Source organism: Rattus norvegicus, chromosome 1, assembly GCF_021556685.1.
Source record: "Rattus norvegicus strain SHRSP/BbbUtx chromosome 1, alternate assembly SHRSP_T2T, whole genome shotgun sequence".
Lineage (NCBI taxonomy): Eukaryota > Metazoa > Chordata > Mammalia > Rodentia > Muridae > Rattus > Rattus norvegicus.
The window spans coordinates 36,218,702-36,237,897 of NC_141534.1; the positions used below are offsets into that span (position 1 = coordinate 36,218,702).

The following is a 19,196-nucleotide window of genomic DNA, read 5'->3' on the forward strand; positions in this document are numbered from 1 at the left end:
TAGATAGACAGACAGACAGGCAGACAGATGATAGATCTTATTTGAAGAACTACCGATGTGCAAAGAATGGCTCATTTTACTGTATGCAATTTAATATGGTGTCAACAAAGTCAATGTATTAATTATTTAAGTATCTCCCATAGTTATGTCTTTTAAAAATAATATTCCTTAGTTTGCTTTTATGTTAAGAAGACAACATAGGATCTACCTCCTCAACAAATTTAGATGTGTCCAGGATTAAGTTGTTAGGGTGGGTATCATGTTCCCAGTAGGTTTCTAGAATTTATTCATCTGACATAATTGAAGCTTTATACATATCGGCTAACAACTGTGCACTTTTCCACAGAGAAAGAATATTAGCATGATCTAATGTTTGATACTCGGTAACTATATTATTTATCTTAGAGAAAGTATTGCATGCTTATGTGTGCTGTTTCAGATACCAGCGTCTCCTTTATTTCTGAGGCAGAAAAAAATTCCATCATGTGTGCACATGGTACTTTCTTTATCTTTCCATTTGTTCAAACTTGAGTTGTTCCTTACCTGGGCTGTCATTACAAGGGCTGAAATGTGCATGGGAGTTCAGATGTCTTTATGAGACTTTGGTTGGAGTTGCTTTTGTATATTGTTGAGTTGTGTGTTTGTTGTATTGGAAGTTTTAGCTTGTTTGTTTGTTTGTTTGTTTGTTTGTTTGTTTTGGACCCCATACTGTTTTCCACAGCCACTGTACCATTTTACATCCCCACATTTTCTCTGTGTATTTTGTACCTGCATTTCCTTGTTGTTTAATGATATTGGCAAATCCCTGTTGACCATTTGTATACCCTTGTAGAGAAATGTCTTGTCAAGTTCCATTTATTTTCAATAAGGTTATCTGTTTTCTCTACTGATCTTTAGGAGATCCTTACACATTTTGGATTATTCACTTGCCTGAACCCACAGGGGTTAATGATGCTTGCTAAGGTTACTGACAGAACCATATTACCAAAGGACAGACTCTTAAATTGACAGTGTAGAGAAAACTGAATTGCCACTTGAAAAAAAAAAAATCCAGAGGTTGGATTCCTACATTATACCATATACAAAAGCCAACACAGTAGGCTAGGCTTCACTGTAAGAAAAAAAATGGAAATACAGGGGGAAAATATTTTCATGGTGGATTTGGATATAGCATCATGGATTTGACACTAAAATCAGAGTTAACAAAAGCTTTCGGAGGATAGCTCCTGTGATGGCCAGGTCCCACAGAGGAGATATGGTGTTGGGAAGGAGGCGTGAGCCCCGTATGGAGGGTGCTGGGGGTTGGGAAGAACCTTGCAACTTGACTGACTGACGCTCAGAATGCTTTTTTTATTTATACAGAACACAGTAGGCGGGGTTGGGGACTTAGCTCAGCGGTAGAGCGCTTGCCTAGCAAGCTCAAGGCCCTGTGTTCGGTCCCCAGCTCCGAAAAAAAAAAAAAAAAACTCAGTAGGCAGGTGTCTTAGTTAAGGTTTTATTGCTGTGAACAGACACCATTACCAAGGCAACTCTTATAAAGGACAACATATAATTGGGGCTGACTTACAGCTTCGGAGGTTCAGTCCATTATCATCAAGGCAGAAACATGGCAGCATTCAGGCAGGCATGGTGCGGGAGGGGCTGAGAGTTCCGAAGACAAATAGAAGACTTACTCCTTGGACAACTAGGAAGAGGATCTCCTTGCCCATCCTCCTTGATCACTAATTGAGAAAATGCTTTACAGATGGATCTCATGTAGTCATTTTCTAAATGGAAGCTCCTTTTCTGTGATAATTCCAGCTTGTATCAAGTTGACACATAAAACCAGCCAGCACAGCATGATTCATGATGTTCAAAAATATAAATCATATCATTTTTGTCCCCAGACATGTGTCTTAACTTCCTCCTAAGTCATAAGTTTAGTAGTCATTGAGAGAACAGAATTATCTTTTTTAAAAGATTTAATGTACTCACATACATAAAATAAATAAATAAAATCTTTTTTTAAAAAAAGATTTTAATTATTTATTCTATACAAGTACACTGTAGCTGTTCTCAGACACACCAGAAGAGGGCATCATATCTCATTACAGATGGTCGTGAGCCACCATGTGCTTGCTGGGTTTGAACTCAGGACCTCTGGAAGGCAGTCAGTGATCTTAACCACTGAGCCATCTCTCCAGCCCCAGAATTATCTTTTACAGTCATTTTCCTTCATCAACCCTATAAGCCAACTTTCACTAATCTTATATTTTTAAGGGCACTAAACAGGAAGTTTGGGCAGATTGCCATGTCCCAAGCAGTGTATTATCAACTTTTAATGGTCAGAGTGCTAACTGTTATTAGGCCCAAGAAAAATCTTCAGGCCAAAGTTTCTGCAGTTATTGTTCAATGTCTGCCATAATACAATGTTTATATCTTTGTAGAATTTATTTATATGTCTAATCTTGGTATTCTTTTGGTGTTTGGTCAAACAACACTACAGTGGCTCTACAAGAGCTAACTTTTAGAAAGAGAGCCCTTAATAATTCATTCTTTTATCATTGTCCTACCATTTTTATCTATCAATATAAGTCCTGTATAGGGCAGAGATAACTCCAGCCGTTGCTGTATCTTTTCCTGGAGGAGCATAGCCTATGTGGGCTCCAATCTTATATGCCACCTAATCACCTGAGTGTGTAGTAAGAAGAAACGTTTAATTTGATCTGCTGTCAATGTCTCTAGCCTACCAATCTTGTTTATTTTTTTAAGTTTACTTAGTTTTGATTATCTTCCTGAGTAAATACAAGGTAGATGTTCCAAGAATATCTTGCAGCCAGAGCCTCATAAAGAGATCTCTGGCATTTTTATTTGCGTCATAACCTCTAGGGTGCAAAGAAGACCTTCAAGTAGGGCCAGATAAGGATAATTCCCTACAAGCAGGAGCAGTCAGGCCACATGCTTAAGAATTTCATGGGGAAGCTTCAAAGCAGTACTCCTGGGAGAAGACATAAATGATTCATAAGAAATTTCCCCAAGTTGTGAAAGACCCCCGGAGCAGGGAGACCCTCACTCAAGTGATACGACCCCCCAAGAACTCACACAAGACTGTCCTTGTAATCACATGAGGTTTATCGATAGGAACCAGTGCACTGGGGTCGAGACTCGTATCCCACGCAGGGGCAGTGGAGTTTGACCCCGAGAGGCTGGGAGAAACGGTATTTAAAGGGAGAAACCACAACCCGAGGGGGCAGGGATGGCATCATTGGAAAGTGTGTAGAATAACAGTGAAAAAATCACAAGGAAAAACTCTCTGTTTTTCAAGATTGTTTCCTAGGAGAAGCTGCCTCCTGCTTCTCAGATTGTTTAACTTCATGGTCCGCTAGTTCCTAGGAGAAGTTGCTTCCTGCTTCTCAAGATTGTTCTCTAATATTTATGGTCATATGACTTAGAGAATAGGATGGGAGCCACGAAAAAAACACCAGAGATCAACTATAATGTCCTCTTTGGAAAAAGAGGATCATATAATTTGGATATTACATTCAAAATAAATATTACATGCTTTGCTCGATACATTAGAAGTCTAGATGGAGGTTTGAATTTTCTATACTCTATATATTGTTTTTGAGTCTTTTTAAAGCACCAGTATGGGAAGTGTATCCAATGAAGAATGGGGACATGCACACTGATCCATCTAACTTATATTTAAATTGATCCTGGGATAAAGAAAACAATGGAATGCAGACATTAACAGAATTGGCAGGACCAGCAGACATACTTTTCAATGGAAAATATGTCACTGACATGTTCCCACATTTGATAGTGACTATGTAGGACACTATGGTGAATACTTTTATAACATAAAATGACAAAGTAATGAGAATCGGCGCTCCTCAGGTTGATTCTTTGCCTATGTGTTTGGTTCCTGAACCAAATCTCTGTAATTTCTCTTCATGGCCTCTGACATAATCATATACATCAGCAGGATCTGAATGTCATCACCCAACACAGCTCCCCTCAGAGTTTTCCAGGTATGACATGCCCAACACAGCAAGGTTCATACATGAGTTGTAAAGAGGAGTAACTCCTTCCCTCACACTAACATTAGGGTACAATGAAGGAGGCCAGGTGATGGTGGCACTTGCCTTCAATCTCAGCACGGGAGGCAGAACAGGCAGATGTCTGTAGGATGATGTCATTATGCAGGTGAAGGCAGGTGGAAGATAGAACAAGGCCTGTCATTGGATGAGAAGGAAGAATGGGCAGGAGAAAAGTTTTAGATAGGAGGAGATGGGAGCAAAAGGGAAGCAACTGAGAGAACATGGAGGCAGATGTTAAGTACAAAACCCTGTGCACATTTACAGGTTGTTATGAACATTCTTAAGGGATGGATATGTACAGGGCTTTGTATGTCTAGGTGGGCAATTATATCTTATCAATTGGATCAGAGGTCACTGTGTTGTGTGTTCTTTCAAGTGGTGATTTAATTGAATTCAATAGAGAGTGTGGTGGCTGGAGACACTGGGCCACCATGGAATTTGCATGTGTTTGTCTGGCACGGTGGCAACCTGCCTTGGGAACTAGATGGGTAGAGAGATTGTTGCCAGGCTCAGACAGTGGCCATTGGCAGTGTGATATGGGATGGAGCAAAGCAGGTGAGATGCTTTGCTTACTGAGATGAAAATATCAAAAAGAAGTCATGAGGTAGTACCGTGCCGCACCTACTGTGGGATTAAAAAAAGGTATTTATTTTAATTTTACCCCAACAGATGTCTGAGTTTGAGGACAGCCTAGTCTACAAAGGAGTTCTGGGACACTCACTTGCTAAACAAACAAAGATGTATTGGCGTGTGGGGGAACGAATACCATGAAGGAAGCCTGGGAAGACAAAGAGACAGCTACATACACAGGGGAACTGGACTTCAACTTATACAATTGGAAGGGATCCCACATTAGCAGTTTGCTTTACTAGATGGAGATGGTAATACCCATGTGAGGGACAATAGAGGAACAGTTTTGTTCCTCATAACTGTAAGCAGGACTGCAAGCAGCTGAACCTCTAGGACAGGGACAAAGCAAGTGACCCAGAGAAAGAGGAAGAAAAAGACACAGGGAGGTAAACCACAGCAGCCTGCATCAGTCAAGAACTGCACATAGGAAATGAAGAAATGATGGACTCTCAGCTTAGATATGAGAGGAGGAAACTGGAAGAAATCAGGGAAGACCAGAAGAAAGCATCATCAGATCATGGCAGAATCTAACACAAACTACTATCCAAAAAGAGTAGAAATTTGCTGCAAATAGGCAGAGTATTCAAGCAAGGGAAAGAGGACAATTCTTCCTCACATAGTAAATGCAAACAATTAATCACCAAAATATAACATCTTTAACAAGAGTATGCTAGGGGAAAAAAGTTTAAATTAGACATAGAATGGGTCAGCAGAAGGGAAGCACATGTAGTCAGCAAAGTGATGAGTGCATGGATGTGCCATGGTGCTCACTGGAAGACGTGAAATGAACCACAGAAAGTATTTCTCATGTGTACCAAGTATGTTTAAATGTTTTCTGACACAGACTAAAGTAGTCTACATTAACCTTGAACTTGCTGTGATGCAGGGGATGTCACCTTTCCCCTCACAAATGCAGAGATGACAGGGATGTGCCTCAGAATAGGCTCAAGTTTCTTTTCTATCACAGTTCTGTTTACTTCAAATCACATGAATACACACAGGTCTGTGATTTCTCCCTCAGCCTGCTGACCTGACACAAAAGAGTTCATGTGAGTTTTCCACTGGACCCTAGTACCCTGCTCATAAACTTTCTCAAGCCCAAGAACTGATCAAGTCATGTCGACACAATCATGGTATGCCAAGTAGATATCGTGTCTTTTTTTCAATTACTCAACCCTAAGTTATGGACAGAGAACCTAACAAAGGTTTATGCAAACCCAGTCCTCATGGTGAAACCAGGAGTCAGGTTCTGCTGCTTTTTAGAGTTCCCTGTGTGTGTGTATGACATGTGTTTTCTCACCCATAGTCAAAGATTTTCTATGCCTTCCAATTCTTGCAGATCTCCCTGTTTTTCCCACCTTCTACCTGTTGTGCCTTGGATTTTTTTCACTCTTTTAATTCTTTAACTGACAGAGAAAATGAACATAATCAAGACCGTTGCAATACACGAGCTGCAGAGTACAGGGGAACCAGAAACTCCATTTGCTCTACCTGAGGAATCTGACAGCATCCATGTGAGAACTGGGCAGCTGGCAGAGCATGGTTCCCAGCAAAGCTACTCAAAGAATTCCCAGCACTACCTCAGTTGCAAGTAGTCATCTTACCATCATTAGCTTGCAATCCTGGCCCCTGCACTCTTTTCTACTCCTGCCCTACTAGACTGCTCCAGTGTCCTAGAAGCCCAAGGCATACTCCGACCCCATTGGGAGTCCTAAGGAAACCATAACCCAGGACACAATCCCAACCACCCTGTTCCCAATCCGGAACTGCAACCTCAAGTGACCCAGCTAGTTCAGCAGAATAAATCCCAGAGGCTTTTTCTGCCTTCCAACCGAGCCCAGGTCAGCTCCCTCCCAGACGTCTCCCTCCTTCTCCCCTCCCCACGCCAGTTCCTTGCTCAAAGCACAAGGGTGTGCTGTTTCCTGGACCAACCTCCATGACAGAGACTACAGCAATGAACAGCCGCACAGGACTCTCGCAAAACTCTGAGGAAGACACACTTGTACAAAACAAAACCTAAATTGGGATTTTGTGGATGGCTCCTCACGATGTCACAATCGCATGGACTACATATCCCAGAAGTCTGTGCGAAGGTATTCCTGAAGCTGAGTATCTTATTTACCAAGTTCTTAGATTTGTATCCTTCTCTCTTTTGTCTTCACTATGGTACTTAGCCTACTTTAAAGCACTTGACTCTAATGTAGACTCTGTGTTAATACTCAATATTGCAAATTAATCAATAATATTGTTCCTCTATTCTGACACTCTGCATGAGACATACGTGGATCAGTTTCCACCTCTCAAAAACCAGTTTTTGTGTGAATATTGAGATCCATATACTGTAGTTAACTTGGTCAGGGATAGAGTGTATAGATCATTTAACAAAATTAAATCTTTCAATAGTTAATATATTAAGAAATTCAGTTTTAGTGGGAGCTCTACTACAATTTTAACAGTCTCCAACTGGTTGCTTGCAAACACAGGTAGAGTATACCACTAGGAATGTTTTGTTGTTGTTGTTGTTGTTACTTCCCTTGCTCTCGTTACACATGGAGGGACACAGCTCCTGAGATCACACTGATATGTGTACTGGCCACTGGCCCCTTATCCATTGTTAGAATTCTCTCTGCAGAGGTCTGATCTGTCTTACTCAATTTCCTTTCCCTTCTCTGATCTGCAAGTGTTCCTATGTGACAATATTTTGAAAGTCAAACCATCTATCTGCCTAGAACTTACCCCAGTTCTTCAAAATCAGGACGGAGAGATGACTATTTCTTTAAAAAAAGTATCAAATAAGTATATTGGAATTTTACAATCAAATGCCTTAAAATACACATCATAGTCTCTGAATTACCATGGAAGCCTCTGAGAGTTTCACTTTCATCTGTTTCTAAACAAGACAATTCATTTCTCAACATGCCCATAGGCTTTAATAGTCCCAAGACAGTCAAAGCAAAAAGTCTCTTGACGTTTGTAACTCATCAATTGCTTATCTTAAGGTGTTCACATGTTCACTACCTCAACATGTCATGGACCAGTGGAAACCAACCTATTCCAAAAGAGAGGAATAGTAACCTGACAAGGAAGAATAAGAACAAGTTAGGTAGAAATTTGCTGTGAAAACCCAACTCCGAAAACATCACTTGTATTGTGTCTGTGGTTACTAAAGGCATTATTTGGATGGCAAAGAACAGTGTTCTAAACTTGATCTATGTGGTCTGAAGAACAAATAGCCCAAGTCTAGATTTTCCTATGGTTCTAATATGAGCTTATGGTAGAATTACAAGTCCACTTAGCTGTCACCTGTGTGTTTCATGAAGTGTGATCCCACAAGATTTTGGAAGGGACAATATGCACCCTGCCAATCGCATGGTGAAGCATTTCTCTTAACACTGCTGCAAAGCTCCATGTTGACCTACATGTTGCACCTCAGAGCCTCCACATCTAGTACAATGTGAACAGTGCTGTTTAGTTCTGCTTCTATCTTGAGAAAGTGTCAGGACCCAAAACAGTTTTCTTTGTCTGTGTGTGCTGATCCTGGAGAACTTTTCTGGAAGTGGGATTCAGACCATGAAGCCCCCACAATGGGCTTCCAAATGAAATCAAAATTTCAAATGAAACTGCACTTCCATAAGAGAGGGACTTCCATGGATGTGCTCTTGGCCCAGAACACATTTAATGTTGGCTCAGGACAAAGTACCAGGATTGCCTATAGTGGAGTTAATCTCTATAACATGTATAGCAGATTTCACAATGTCTATAACTTTAATGCCACTGAGATGTCTTAGAATGAGAATGGCACTCTACAGTCTCATATAACTGATGCTTGGGCCCCAACTGGTGAGAAATATTTGGGAAGAATTTGGAGGCGTGACCTTGCCACAAGACAAATGTCACTGGGAGTAGGCTTTGAGGTTACACAATAGCATGTGATTCCCATTATCTGTATGTGCCTCAAATGTGGATCAAGGTGTAAGCTGTCTACTCCTGCTCAGGACCATGCCTGACTGCCTGCTGCCATGCTTCCTGCGGAGGAATGACTCTTCAGCTCTTCAACCACAAGCAGGAAATCAAACTGCTTTATGTGTTGCCTCACCACAACTAATAATAAGACACTCCGTTCTGTGACTTTCTAATGCAGAGGAGAACTGTACACTCACCTCAGATCTGTCTCAGATAACAGACATAGCAAAGTCTCTATCTTAATGAATTTACTTCATGAGTTTACTGGGGTTGCTGACAGGCATTTGGTTGAGGGATTATAACAGGAACATAGCAATTTCTGACTGGACTCTGGGTAAGAGCTCAGGAAAGTTGCATGCTTACAGACCACTCTAAATCTTGTAGGATATTGCAGTGATGACAGGGGTCTTGCCCCCTGTAGTGCTTACTGTATATATCAGCTTCATCAGTGAAGCTCCTGTGAGTTTTGTAAAGAACATTGAAGTCCCTATCCCTATCCACTAGCTTACTTTCTTAAGGTTGATGAGTCCCACCTCCAAAATGGGATGGTTCCTTGTAATGGAGATTGCTGTTGGACAAGTCACAAACACATTCATGAGTGACAGAGCACTGAATGCTTCTATTCAACACTGCTTTACTGTTGAAGGACTACTCCTAAAGTGTGGAGACACACATGTTTAGAGAGGGTTTTCTTTCATTGATGATCTACCACAAAATTCTCCTAGGGGAAATTAACAGAAGTTTCTCTCCTGGGTGATTCATGAACTCATCATGTGAACAATCAATACTTCTGCATAACTCAGTTTGAAAATCATCTACCCCACAGCAGCCTGTACCCAAATCCCATGGGAGAGAAAGCTGAACTCCCGGAAGTGTGGACAATACTGAGACCTCAGGACAGACCGCCACTTCTGCCCACTTCTGCCCACATTCCTGGCCCAAGAGTGCTGGGGACAACATACGACGACAGGGACCGCCAACAGTCAGCTGAAATGGAGACATCTCAGAAGCCCGTGGCAGCTCCTTGTAAAGTAGGTTGGCATCTGGGACCCTGAGAAGCAGGAGACACATCCCTCCAGGGGACTCGCCACCTGAAATAAGAGGCTGCCTGCAGTAGGCCGGGATGGAGACATCTCAGTAACCCACAGCAGCTCTTTGTAAAAACTGGTTGTTCCCATTTCTCCTAACCTTAGCCCTGGACAAAGACTGTATAGATTCATTTGTGCATGACTGACTTTCAGTTGGCCTTGGTGTACATAATTATTCTATTATTTCGGACTTTCCTACTTCTTTTTCCTTCTGTTCTGGTGAATTCTGTGAAACTAGATCCTTGATGTTGTGATTCTTAAACAATTGGAAAGTGAGGCATAGGAGCACAGCACAGCACAGCCCTAATGGCCCAGGTGTATGCTGCGTGTTCTCATCTTGGAAACAATGTAATTGTTTGGAACAGTAATAACTGCACAATAGTAGTTCCAGATTAATGCTTGACTTGAAAGAAACTTTAAAGAAATTACTAGAAAATGTATTAGAGCCAACATGGGGACCCTAAAAAAGGAAAAAGTTATTGAAGTTAGGAATGAAGTTTTATATAACATTTGAGAAGTTGTTCCTAGATAGTAAAATTATATACTCATAAACTAGGTCAAAATACTGGGACTCTTACAAGAGTCATTGTGTGCAAGGAACAGAAAGCTAGCAGAACCACTGAGTTAACAGTTAACAGTGGTCTGGCAGCTTTGCCTATGTCATTTATCATTAGAGCTTCACAGGAAAATGCAAGTAGCTGACCTCTGAGCTTTGAGCTCTGAAGTATAATAAGTTAAAAGTTAAAGTTTAAATAATTATAAGTTTACATTTTGACCACTGGCCTGGGGATGGGGGAAGCTTGAAACTTTAGGGAACATTTGTAATTCTTGGTTCTTTGTGAGACGTGGTTATTCTTTTGAATTTGATTTGGCAATGATAATCATTGTATAATACAATGTGTTTTTTCTACCTACTTTTGAATTATTAATAACTGGGGCAAGAGAAAGGCTGGAGAGCATGAAAAGAGCATGTGAAAAGTGAGTGAAGAGAGAATGTGAAGAGTGAATGAGAGAGTGTATGAGGGAGTGAATGAGAGAGTGAACCTGAGAACAAATGTGAGAGCGAGTGAGAGAGCATGAGAAGACAATGTAAAGAGTGAGTGAAGAGAGAATGTGAAGTGTGTGTGAAGATTGTGTGTGTGAGTGAAAGGAGAGTGCATGTGGTGTGTGTGAGATATATGTGTGAGGTGTGTATGAAGAGTGTGTGTGAGAATGAAAGCATAATGAACAGAGGTGTGCATGAGTATGGGAGTTCGAGAAAAGAAAACCACAATAAAAAAGCAGAGTGTGCAAGAGAATGCAGAGTGTGTCCAGCCTCAAGCTGGAAGATAGATAGATAGATAGATAGATAGATAGATAGATAGATAGATAGATAGATAGATAGACAGAGAGAGACTGTAAGCCTTGAAATTGCCTGTCAGTTTGTACCCAAAGAGAAGTCTGTGTATATTTATTATGCACCTTCCAGATATCCCTGCTTCCAGTTGAGAATGCTGATCCTGTGTCAAGACTGAACCCCAGCACAAGAGGAAACTACATAGTACTTCTGGATACAGGAATATAGGAGCAGATAACAGCAGGAACCTGCTGGTTTCTGCCTGCACCCAGAACTGAGCTGAACCAGTGCTACAGCTCCATGCTGAGGGGGAGAGATTTACCAAAGAACTCAGAGGAGACCACTACTTTCTGCCCACATTCCTGACCCAAGAGAAAATTGCTTAGTGCCATCTGTGCCTGCTAGGCACAGGGACCTAGGAGCAGTCAGGGGCAGGACCCTTCAGGTTTCTGCCTGCACCGAGAGTTGAAAGACATTCACCAGGAGCACCTACACACCTCAGAGCAGAGCTCTCTGTTCCCAGATCTGGCTCAAAGAAAATAGGTCTACAGGAGTGCTGACATAAGGCCTACAGGAGGATCAAGCCACTTTCAGAGACGAGACAGGCTAACACCAGAGACAACCTGATGGTGAGAGGCAAGTGCAGGAACCTAAGCAACAGAAACCAAGACTACTTGGCATCATCAGAGCCCAGTTCTCCCACCAAAGCAAATATTGGATATCCAAACACAACGGAAGAGCAAGATTTTGATTTAAAATCGCATTTTATGATGATGATAGATGACTTTAAGAAGGGAATAAATAACTCCCTTAAAGAAATACAGGACAGCACAAATAAACAAATAGAAGCCCTTAAAGAGGAAACACAAAATTCCTTTTAAGAATCCCTAAAACAATTACAGGAAACAAAAATGCCAGCCCAAAGAGGTGAAGGAAATGGACAAAATGATCCAGGATTTAAAAATGGAAATAGAAACAATAAAGAAAGCACAAAGGGAAACAACCCTGGAGATAAAAAACCTAGGGAAGAGATAAGGAGTCATAGATGCAAGCATCACTAACAGAATACAAGAGATAGAAGAGAGAATCAGGGGCAGAAGATCCCATAGAAAACATAGACACAGGGGTTGGGGATTTAGCTCAGTGGTAGAGCGCTTGCCTAGCAAGCGCAAGGCCCTGGGTTCAGTCCCCAGCTCCGAAAAAAAAAAGAAAAGAAAAAAAAAAAAAGAAAGAAAGAAAACATAGACACAACCATCAAAGATATTGTAAAATGCAAAAAGCTCCTATTACAAAACATCCAGGAAATCCAGGACACAATGAGAAGATCAAACCTAAGGATAACAGGTATAGAAGAGAGTGAAGATTCCCAACTTAAAGGGCCAGTAAATATATTCAACAAAATTATAGAAGAAAACTTCCCTAACATAAAGAAAGAGATGCCCATAAACATACAAGAAACCTACAGAACTCCAAATAGATTGGATCAGAAGAGAAATTCCTCCTGTCTCATAATAGTCAGAACACCAAATGCACAAAACAAAGAAAGAATTTTAAAACCAGTGAAGGAAAGGGGTCAAATAACATATGAAGGCAGACCTATCAGAATTACACCAGACTTCTCAACACAGACTATGAAAGCCAGAAGATCCTGGGCAAATGTCAGATAGACCCTGAGAGAACAAAAATGCCAGCCCAGGCTACTATATCCAGCAAAACTCTCAATTAACATAGATGGAGAGCCCAAGATATTCTATGACAAAACCAAATTTACACAATATCTTTGTACAAGTCCAGTCCTATAAAGGATAATAGATGGAAAACTCATACACAAACTAGGGAAACTACACCCTAAAAAAGCAAGAAAGTAATCTCCTTGCAAAGAAGTCAAAAGAAGAGGGACACACAAACAGAATTCCACCCCTAACAACAAAAATAACAGGAAACAACAGTCACTAGTCCTTAATATCTCTTAACGTCAATGGAGTCAATTTCCCAATAAAAAGAAATACACTAACAGACTGGATAGGTAAAGAGGACCCAGCATTTTCCTGCAACAAAAGCCACACCTCAGTGTCAAAAACAGACACCACCTAACAGTAAAAGGGAGGGAAATTTTTTTCAAGCAAATGGTCCCAAGAAACAAGCTGGAGTAGCCATTCTAATATCGAATAAAATCAACTTTCAACCATAAGTCATCAAAAAAGATAAGGAAGGACACTTCATATTCATGAAAGAAAAATCCACCAACATGAGCTTTCCAGCCTATATTTATGCTCCAAATACAAGGGCAATTACATTCATAAAAGGAACCTCACTAAAGCTCAAAGCACACACTGCACCTCACACAATAGTAGGACATTTCAACACCCCACTCTCATCAATGGACATAACATGGAAAAAATTAAACAGAGACATACAAATCAAATGGACTTAACAGATATTTATAGAACATTTCATCCTAAAACAAAAGAATATGCCTTCTTCTCAGCACCTCATTGTACCTTCTCCAAAACTGACCATATAATCGGTCACAAAACAAGCTTCAACAGATACAAGAAGACCGAAATAATCAAATGCATTCTATCAGATCACCACGAACTAAGGCTGGTCTTCAATAACAACAAAAATGACAGAAAGGGGGGCTGGGGATTTAGCTCAGTGGTAGAGCGCTTACCTAGGAAGCGCAAGGCCCTGGGTTCGGTCCCCAGCTGCAAAAAAAAAAAAAAAAAAAAAAAAAAAAAAAAAAAAAAGAAAGTGGAATTTGGGCTGGAGAGATGGCTCAGTGGTTAAGAGCACCCGACTGCTCTTCCAGAGGTCATGAGTTCAATTCCCAGCAACCACATGGTGGCTCACAACCATCTGTAAAGAGATCCGATTCCCTCTTCTGGTGTTATCTGAAAACAGCGACAGTGTACTTATATATAATAAATGAATAAATCTTTAAAAAAAAAGATTTAGTAAAAAAAAATAAAAAAAATGACAGAAAGGCCACATATTCATGGAAGTTGAACAATGCTCTACTCAATGATAACTTGGTCAAGAAAGAAGTAAAGAAAGAAATTAAAGATTTCTTCTAATTTAATGAAAATGAAAGCACAACATAGCCAAACTTATGGGACACGATGAAAGCAGTGCTAAGAGGAAAAATCATAGCTGAGTGCCTCCAAAAAGAAATAGGAGAGAGAACACATTAGCAGCTTGACAGCACACCTAAAAACCAAAAAGAAGGAAACACACCCAAGAGGAGTAGAAGGCAGGAAATAATCAAACTCAGGGGTGAGATCAACCAAGTAGAAACAAAAAGGACTATACAGAGAATCAAGACCAGGAGCTGGTTCTTTGAGAAAACCAACAAGATAGATAAACTCTTAGCAGACTAACCAGAGGTCACAGAGAGTGTATCCAAATTAACAAAATCAGAAATGAAAAAGGAGACATAACTACAGAATCTGAAGAAATTTTTAAAAATCATCAGATCCTACAACAAAAGCCTATATTCAACAAAATGGAAAAATCTGGAGGAAATGAACAATTTTCTAAACAAATACCAGGTATTAAAGTTAAATCAGGATCAGATAAACATCTAAACAACCCAATGACTCCTAAAGAAATAGGAGCAGTTATTAGAACTCTCCCAACAAAAAAGAGCCCAGGACCAGATGAGTTTAATGCTGAATTCTATTAGACCCTCATAGAAGACCTCATATCAATACTGTCCAAACTGTTCCACAAAAGAGAAACAGACGGAGCACTACCCAGTTCCTTCTATGAAGCCACAATTATGCTTATATCTAAATCACACAAAGACCCAACAAAAAGAGAGAACTTCAGACCAATTTCCCTATGAATATCTACGTAAAAATACTCAATAAAATTCTTGCAAACTGAATCCAAGAACACATCAAAATGATCATTCGTCATGATCAAGTAGGCTTCATCCCAGGGATGCAGAGATGCTTCAATATGCAAAAAATCCATCACGTAATCCACTATATAAACAAACTCAAAGAATAAAACCACATGATCATTTCACTAGATGCTGAGAATGCATTTGACAAAATTCAACACCCTTTCATGATAAAAGCCCTGGAAAAATCAGGAATTCAAGGCCCATGCCTAAACATAGTAAAAGCTACAGCAAAACAGTAGCTAACATTAAACTAAATGGAGAGAAACATGAAGAAATCCCACTAAAATCAGGGACTAGGCTAGGCTGCTCACTCTCTCCCTGCTTATTCAATATAGTACTCAAATTCCTAGCGAGAGCAATCAGACAACAAAAGAAGGTCAAAGGGGTACAAATTGGAAAGGAAAAAGTCAAAATATCACTATTTGCAGATGATAGGATAATATACTTAAGTGACCCCAAAATTCCACCAGAGAACTACTAAATCTGATAAACAACTTGGGCAAACTGGATAGGTATAAAATTAACTCAAACAAATCAGTAGTCTTCCTCTATGCAAAGGATGAAAAGGCTGAGAAAGAAATTATGGAAATGACAACCTTCACAATAGTCCCAAATAATATAAAATGCCTCGGTGTGACTTGATTCAAGCAAGTTAAATATCTGTATGACAAGAACTTCAAGTCTCTGAAGAAGGAAATTGAAGAAGATCTCAGCTCATCGATTGGCAGGATTAATATAGCAAAAACGGCCATTTTGCCAAAAGCCATCTGCAGATTCAATGCAATCCCCATCAAAATTCCAACTCAACTCTTCATAGAGTTAGAAAGAGCAATTTGAAAATTCATTTGGAATAACAAAAAACCCAAAATAACAAAAACTATACTCTTGGGGAATAAAAGAACTTCTTGGGGAATCACCATCCTTGATCTCAGACAGTATTACAGAGCGATAGTGATGAAAACTACATGCAGGTAGATCAGTTAAACAGAATTGAAGACCCAGAAATGAACCCACACACCTATGGTCACTTGATCTTTGACAATGGAGCTAAAATCATCCAATGGAAGAAAGATAGCATTTTCAACAAATGGTGCCTGTTCAACTGGAGGTCAGCATGTAGAAGAATGCAAATCGACCCACTTTTACAGACATGTACAAAGCTTAACATCAAGTGGATCAAGGACCTTCACATCAAACCAGATACACAAAAAACAAATAGAAAAAAAAAGTGGGGAAGTCCCAATCACATGGACACTGGGGAAATTTTCCTGAACAAAATACCAATGGCTTATGCACTAAGATCAAGAACCGACAAATGCGACCTCATGAAACTGCAAAGCTTCTGTAAGGCAAAGGACACTGTCATTAGGAGAAAATGGCCACCAACAGATTGGGGAAAGATCCTTATCAATCCTACATCCCTAGAGGAATAATATCCAAAATATACAAGGAACACAAGAAGTTAGACTCCAGAGAGCCAAATAACCCTATTAAAAAATGGGGTACACCGGGCTGGGGATTTAGCTCAGCGGTAGAGCACTTGCCTAGCAAGCGCAAGACCCTGGGTTCAGTCCCCAGCTCTGAAAAAAAGAAAAAAGAAAAAAATGGGGTACAGTGCTAAACAAAGAATTCTCAGCTGAGGAATATTGAATGGCTGAGAAGCACCTAAAGAAATGCTCAACATCCTTAATCATCAGGGAAATGCAAATCAAAACATCGCTGAGATTCTACCTCAAACCAGTCAGAATGGCTAAGATAAAAACTCAGGTGACAACAGATGCTGGCGTCGATGTGGACAAAGAGGAACACTCCTCCATTGTTGGTGGGACTCCAAACTGGTACAACCATTCTGGAAATCAGTCTGGAGGTTCCTCAGAAAACTGGACATTCCACTACCTGAGAACCCAGCTATGGACAATAAACCAGGAAAGTATATCCTGGGCATATACTGAAAGGATACTCCAACAAACAACAAAGACACATGCTCCAGTATGTTCATAGCAGCCTTATTTATAGCAACCAGAAGCTGGAAAGAACCCAGATGCCCTTCAACAGAGGAATGGATACAGAAAATGTGGTACATCTACACAATGGAGTACTACTCAGCTATCAAAACAATAACTTCATGAAATTCATAGGCAAATGGATTGTACTAGAAAGTGTCATCCTGAGTAAGGTAACCCAATCACAGAAAAACACACATGGTATGTACTCAGTGATAAGTGGATATTAGCCCAAAAGCTCAAATGATCCAAGATTCAATCCACAGACCACATGAAGCTCAAGAAGGATGACCAAAGTGTGGATGCTTCACTCCTTCTTAAAAAGGGGAACAAAAATATTCATAGGAGGGGATATGGAGGCAAAGTTTGGAGTGGAGACTGAGGGAACAGCCATTCAGAGCCTGCCCCATATGTGACGCATGTATATACAGCCACCAAAACTAGATAAGATGGATGAAGCTAAGAAGTGCATGATGACAGGAACCGGATATAGATTTCTCCTGAGAGATGTGGTCAGAGCATGTCAAATACAAGGGCAAATGCTTGCAGCAAACCACTGAACTGAGAATAGGACCCCCATTGGAGGAATTAGGAAAAGGATTGAAAGAGCTGAAGGGACTTGCGACCCCGTAAGAACAACAATGCCAACCAACCAGGGCTTCTAGGGAATAAACCACTACTTAAAGACTATACATGGACGGTTCCGTGTCTCCACCTGTATATGTAGCAGAGGATGGCCTTATTGGGCAACACGGGAAGGAGAAGCCCTTGGTCCTAACAAGGTTGGACCCCTAGTGTAAGGGAATGTAGGGGGAGTAGGTGGGGGTAGATAGGGAGGGGAACACCCTTATAGAAGTGGAGTGGGAGGGGATAGGGGGCTTATGGACAAGAAACCAGGAAAGGGAATAACACTTGAAATGTAAATAAAAATATATCCAATAAAAATAAATTAAATAAAAGAAAGAAAATCATCTACATTGAGGTGACCTCATCAGATATTGGTGCCTAGAAGTGAGTTTCAGATACAATTACCTTCCTTACCATACCTTGCTTTGGGACATGGTCTTTACATGATCCAGGTGAATGGTAGATGCCGGAATCCAGCCTTGACACAGGTTCAGGGTTCTCAACTGGAAACAGGGATATCTGGAAGGTGCATAATAAATATGCACAGACTACTCTTTGGGTACAAACTGACAAGCACTTTCAAGACTTAAAGTTTCTCTCTCTATTTGAGGATGCACACACTGCATTCTCTTGCACACTCTGCTTTTTTTTATTGCGGCTTTCTTTTCTCAAACTCCCACACTCATGCACACCTCTGTTCATTACCCTTTCATTCTCACACACGCTCTTCATACACACCTCACACATATATATCACACACACCACATGCACTCTCCTTTCACTCACACACAATCTTCAAACACACTTCACACTACCCCCTTCACTCACTCTTTACATTCTTTTCATGCTCTCTCACTCGCTCTCACATTTTCTCCCTCATGCGCTCTCTCATTCACTCTTTACATGCTCTCTCATTTACTCTCTCGAATTCACTCTTCACATTCTTTCTCATTCACTCTTCACATGCTCTTCTCATGCTCTCCAGCCTTTCTCTTGCCCCAGTCTTTTACTGATAATTCAAAAGTAGGTAGAAAAAATACATTGTATAATCATTCCCAAATCAAAGTCAAAAAAATAACCACATCCCACAAAAACTAAGAATTACAATTGTTCCCCAAAGTTTCAAGCTTCCCCTATTCTCAGGCCTGTGGCCAAAATAATAATAAGTGTAAACTTATCATTATTTAAACTTTAACTTTTAACTTATTATACTTCAGAGCTCAAAGCTCCGAGGTCAGCTCCTTCCAATTTCCTGTGAAGCTCTAATGATAAATGACATGGGCAAAGCTGCCAGTCAGTGGCCAGAAAGAATCAAGTTAACCCTTAACTCAGTGGTTCCGCTAGCTTTCTGTTCCTTGCACACAATGACTCTCATAGAGTCCCAGTATTTTAACTTAGTTTACTGGTATATAATTTTATATATTCTATACCTCCTTATCTAGGAACAACTTCTCAAATGTTATATAAAACTTATTTCCTAACTTCAATAACTTTTTCCTTTCTTACGGTCCCAATGTTGGCTCTAGTTCATTTCTAATAATTTCTTTAAAGTTTCTTTGT

The 19,196-nt window shown here is 40.3% G+C and overlaps 1 protein-coding gene across 1 annotated transcript in view; it reads right to left on the bottom strand.

The window, feature by feature from the left end:
- Positions 1–1,474: 1,474 nt before the first annotated feature.
- The window catches only part of Zfp455l1 (zinc finger protein 455 like 1), a 37,179-nt gene continuing 19,457 nt past the window's right edge, over positions 1,475–19,196 (bottom strand). Inside the window, exon 4 of the mRNA XM_087588896.1 lies at positions 1,475–4,214. Coding sequence (XP_087445022.1) covers positions 4,084–4,214 — 131 coding nt within the window. The 3' untranslated portion in view covers positions 1,475–4,083. The remainder of the gene's footprint in view (positions 4,215–19,196) is intronic.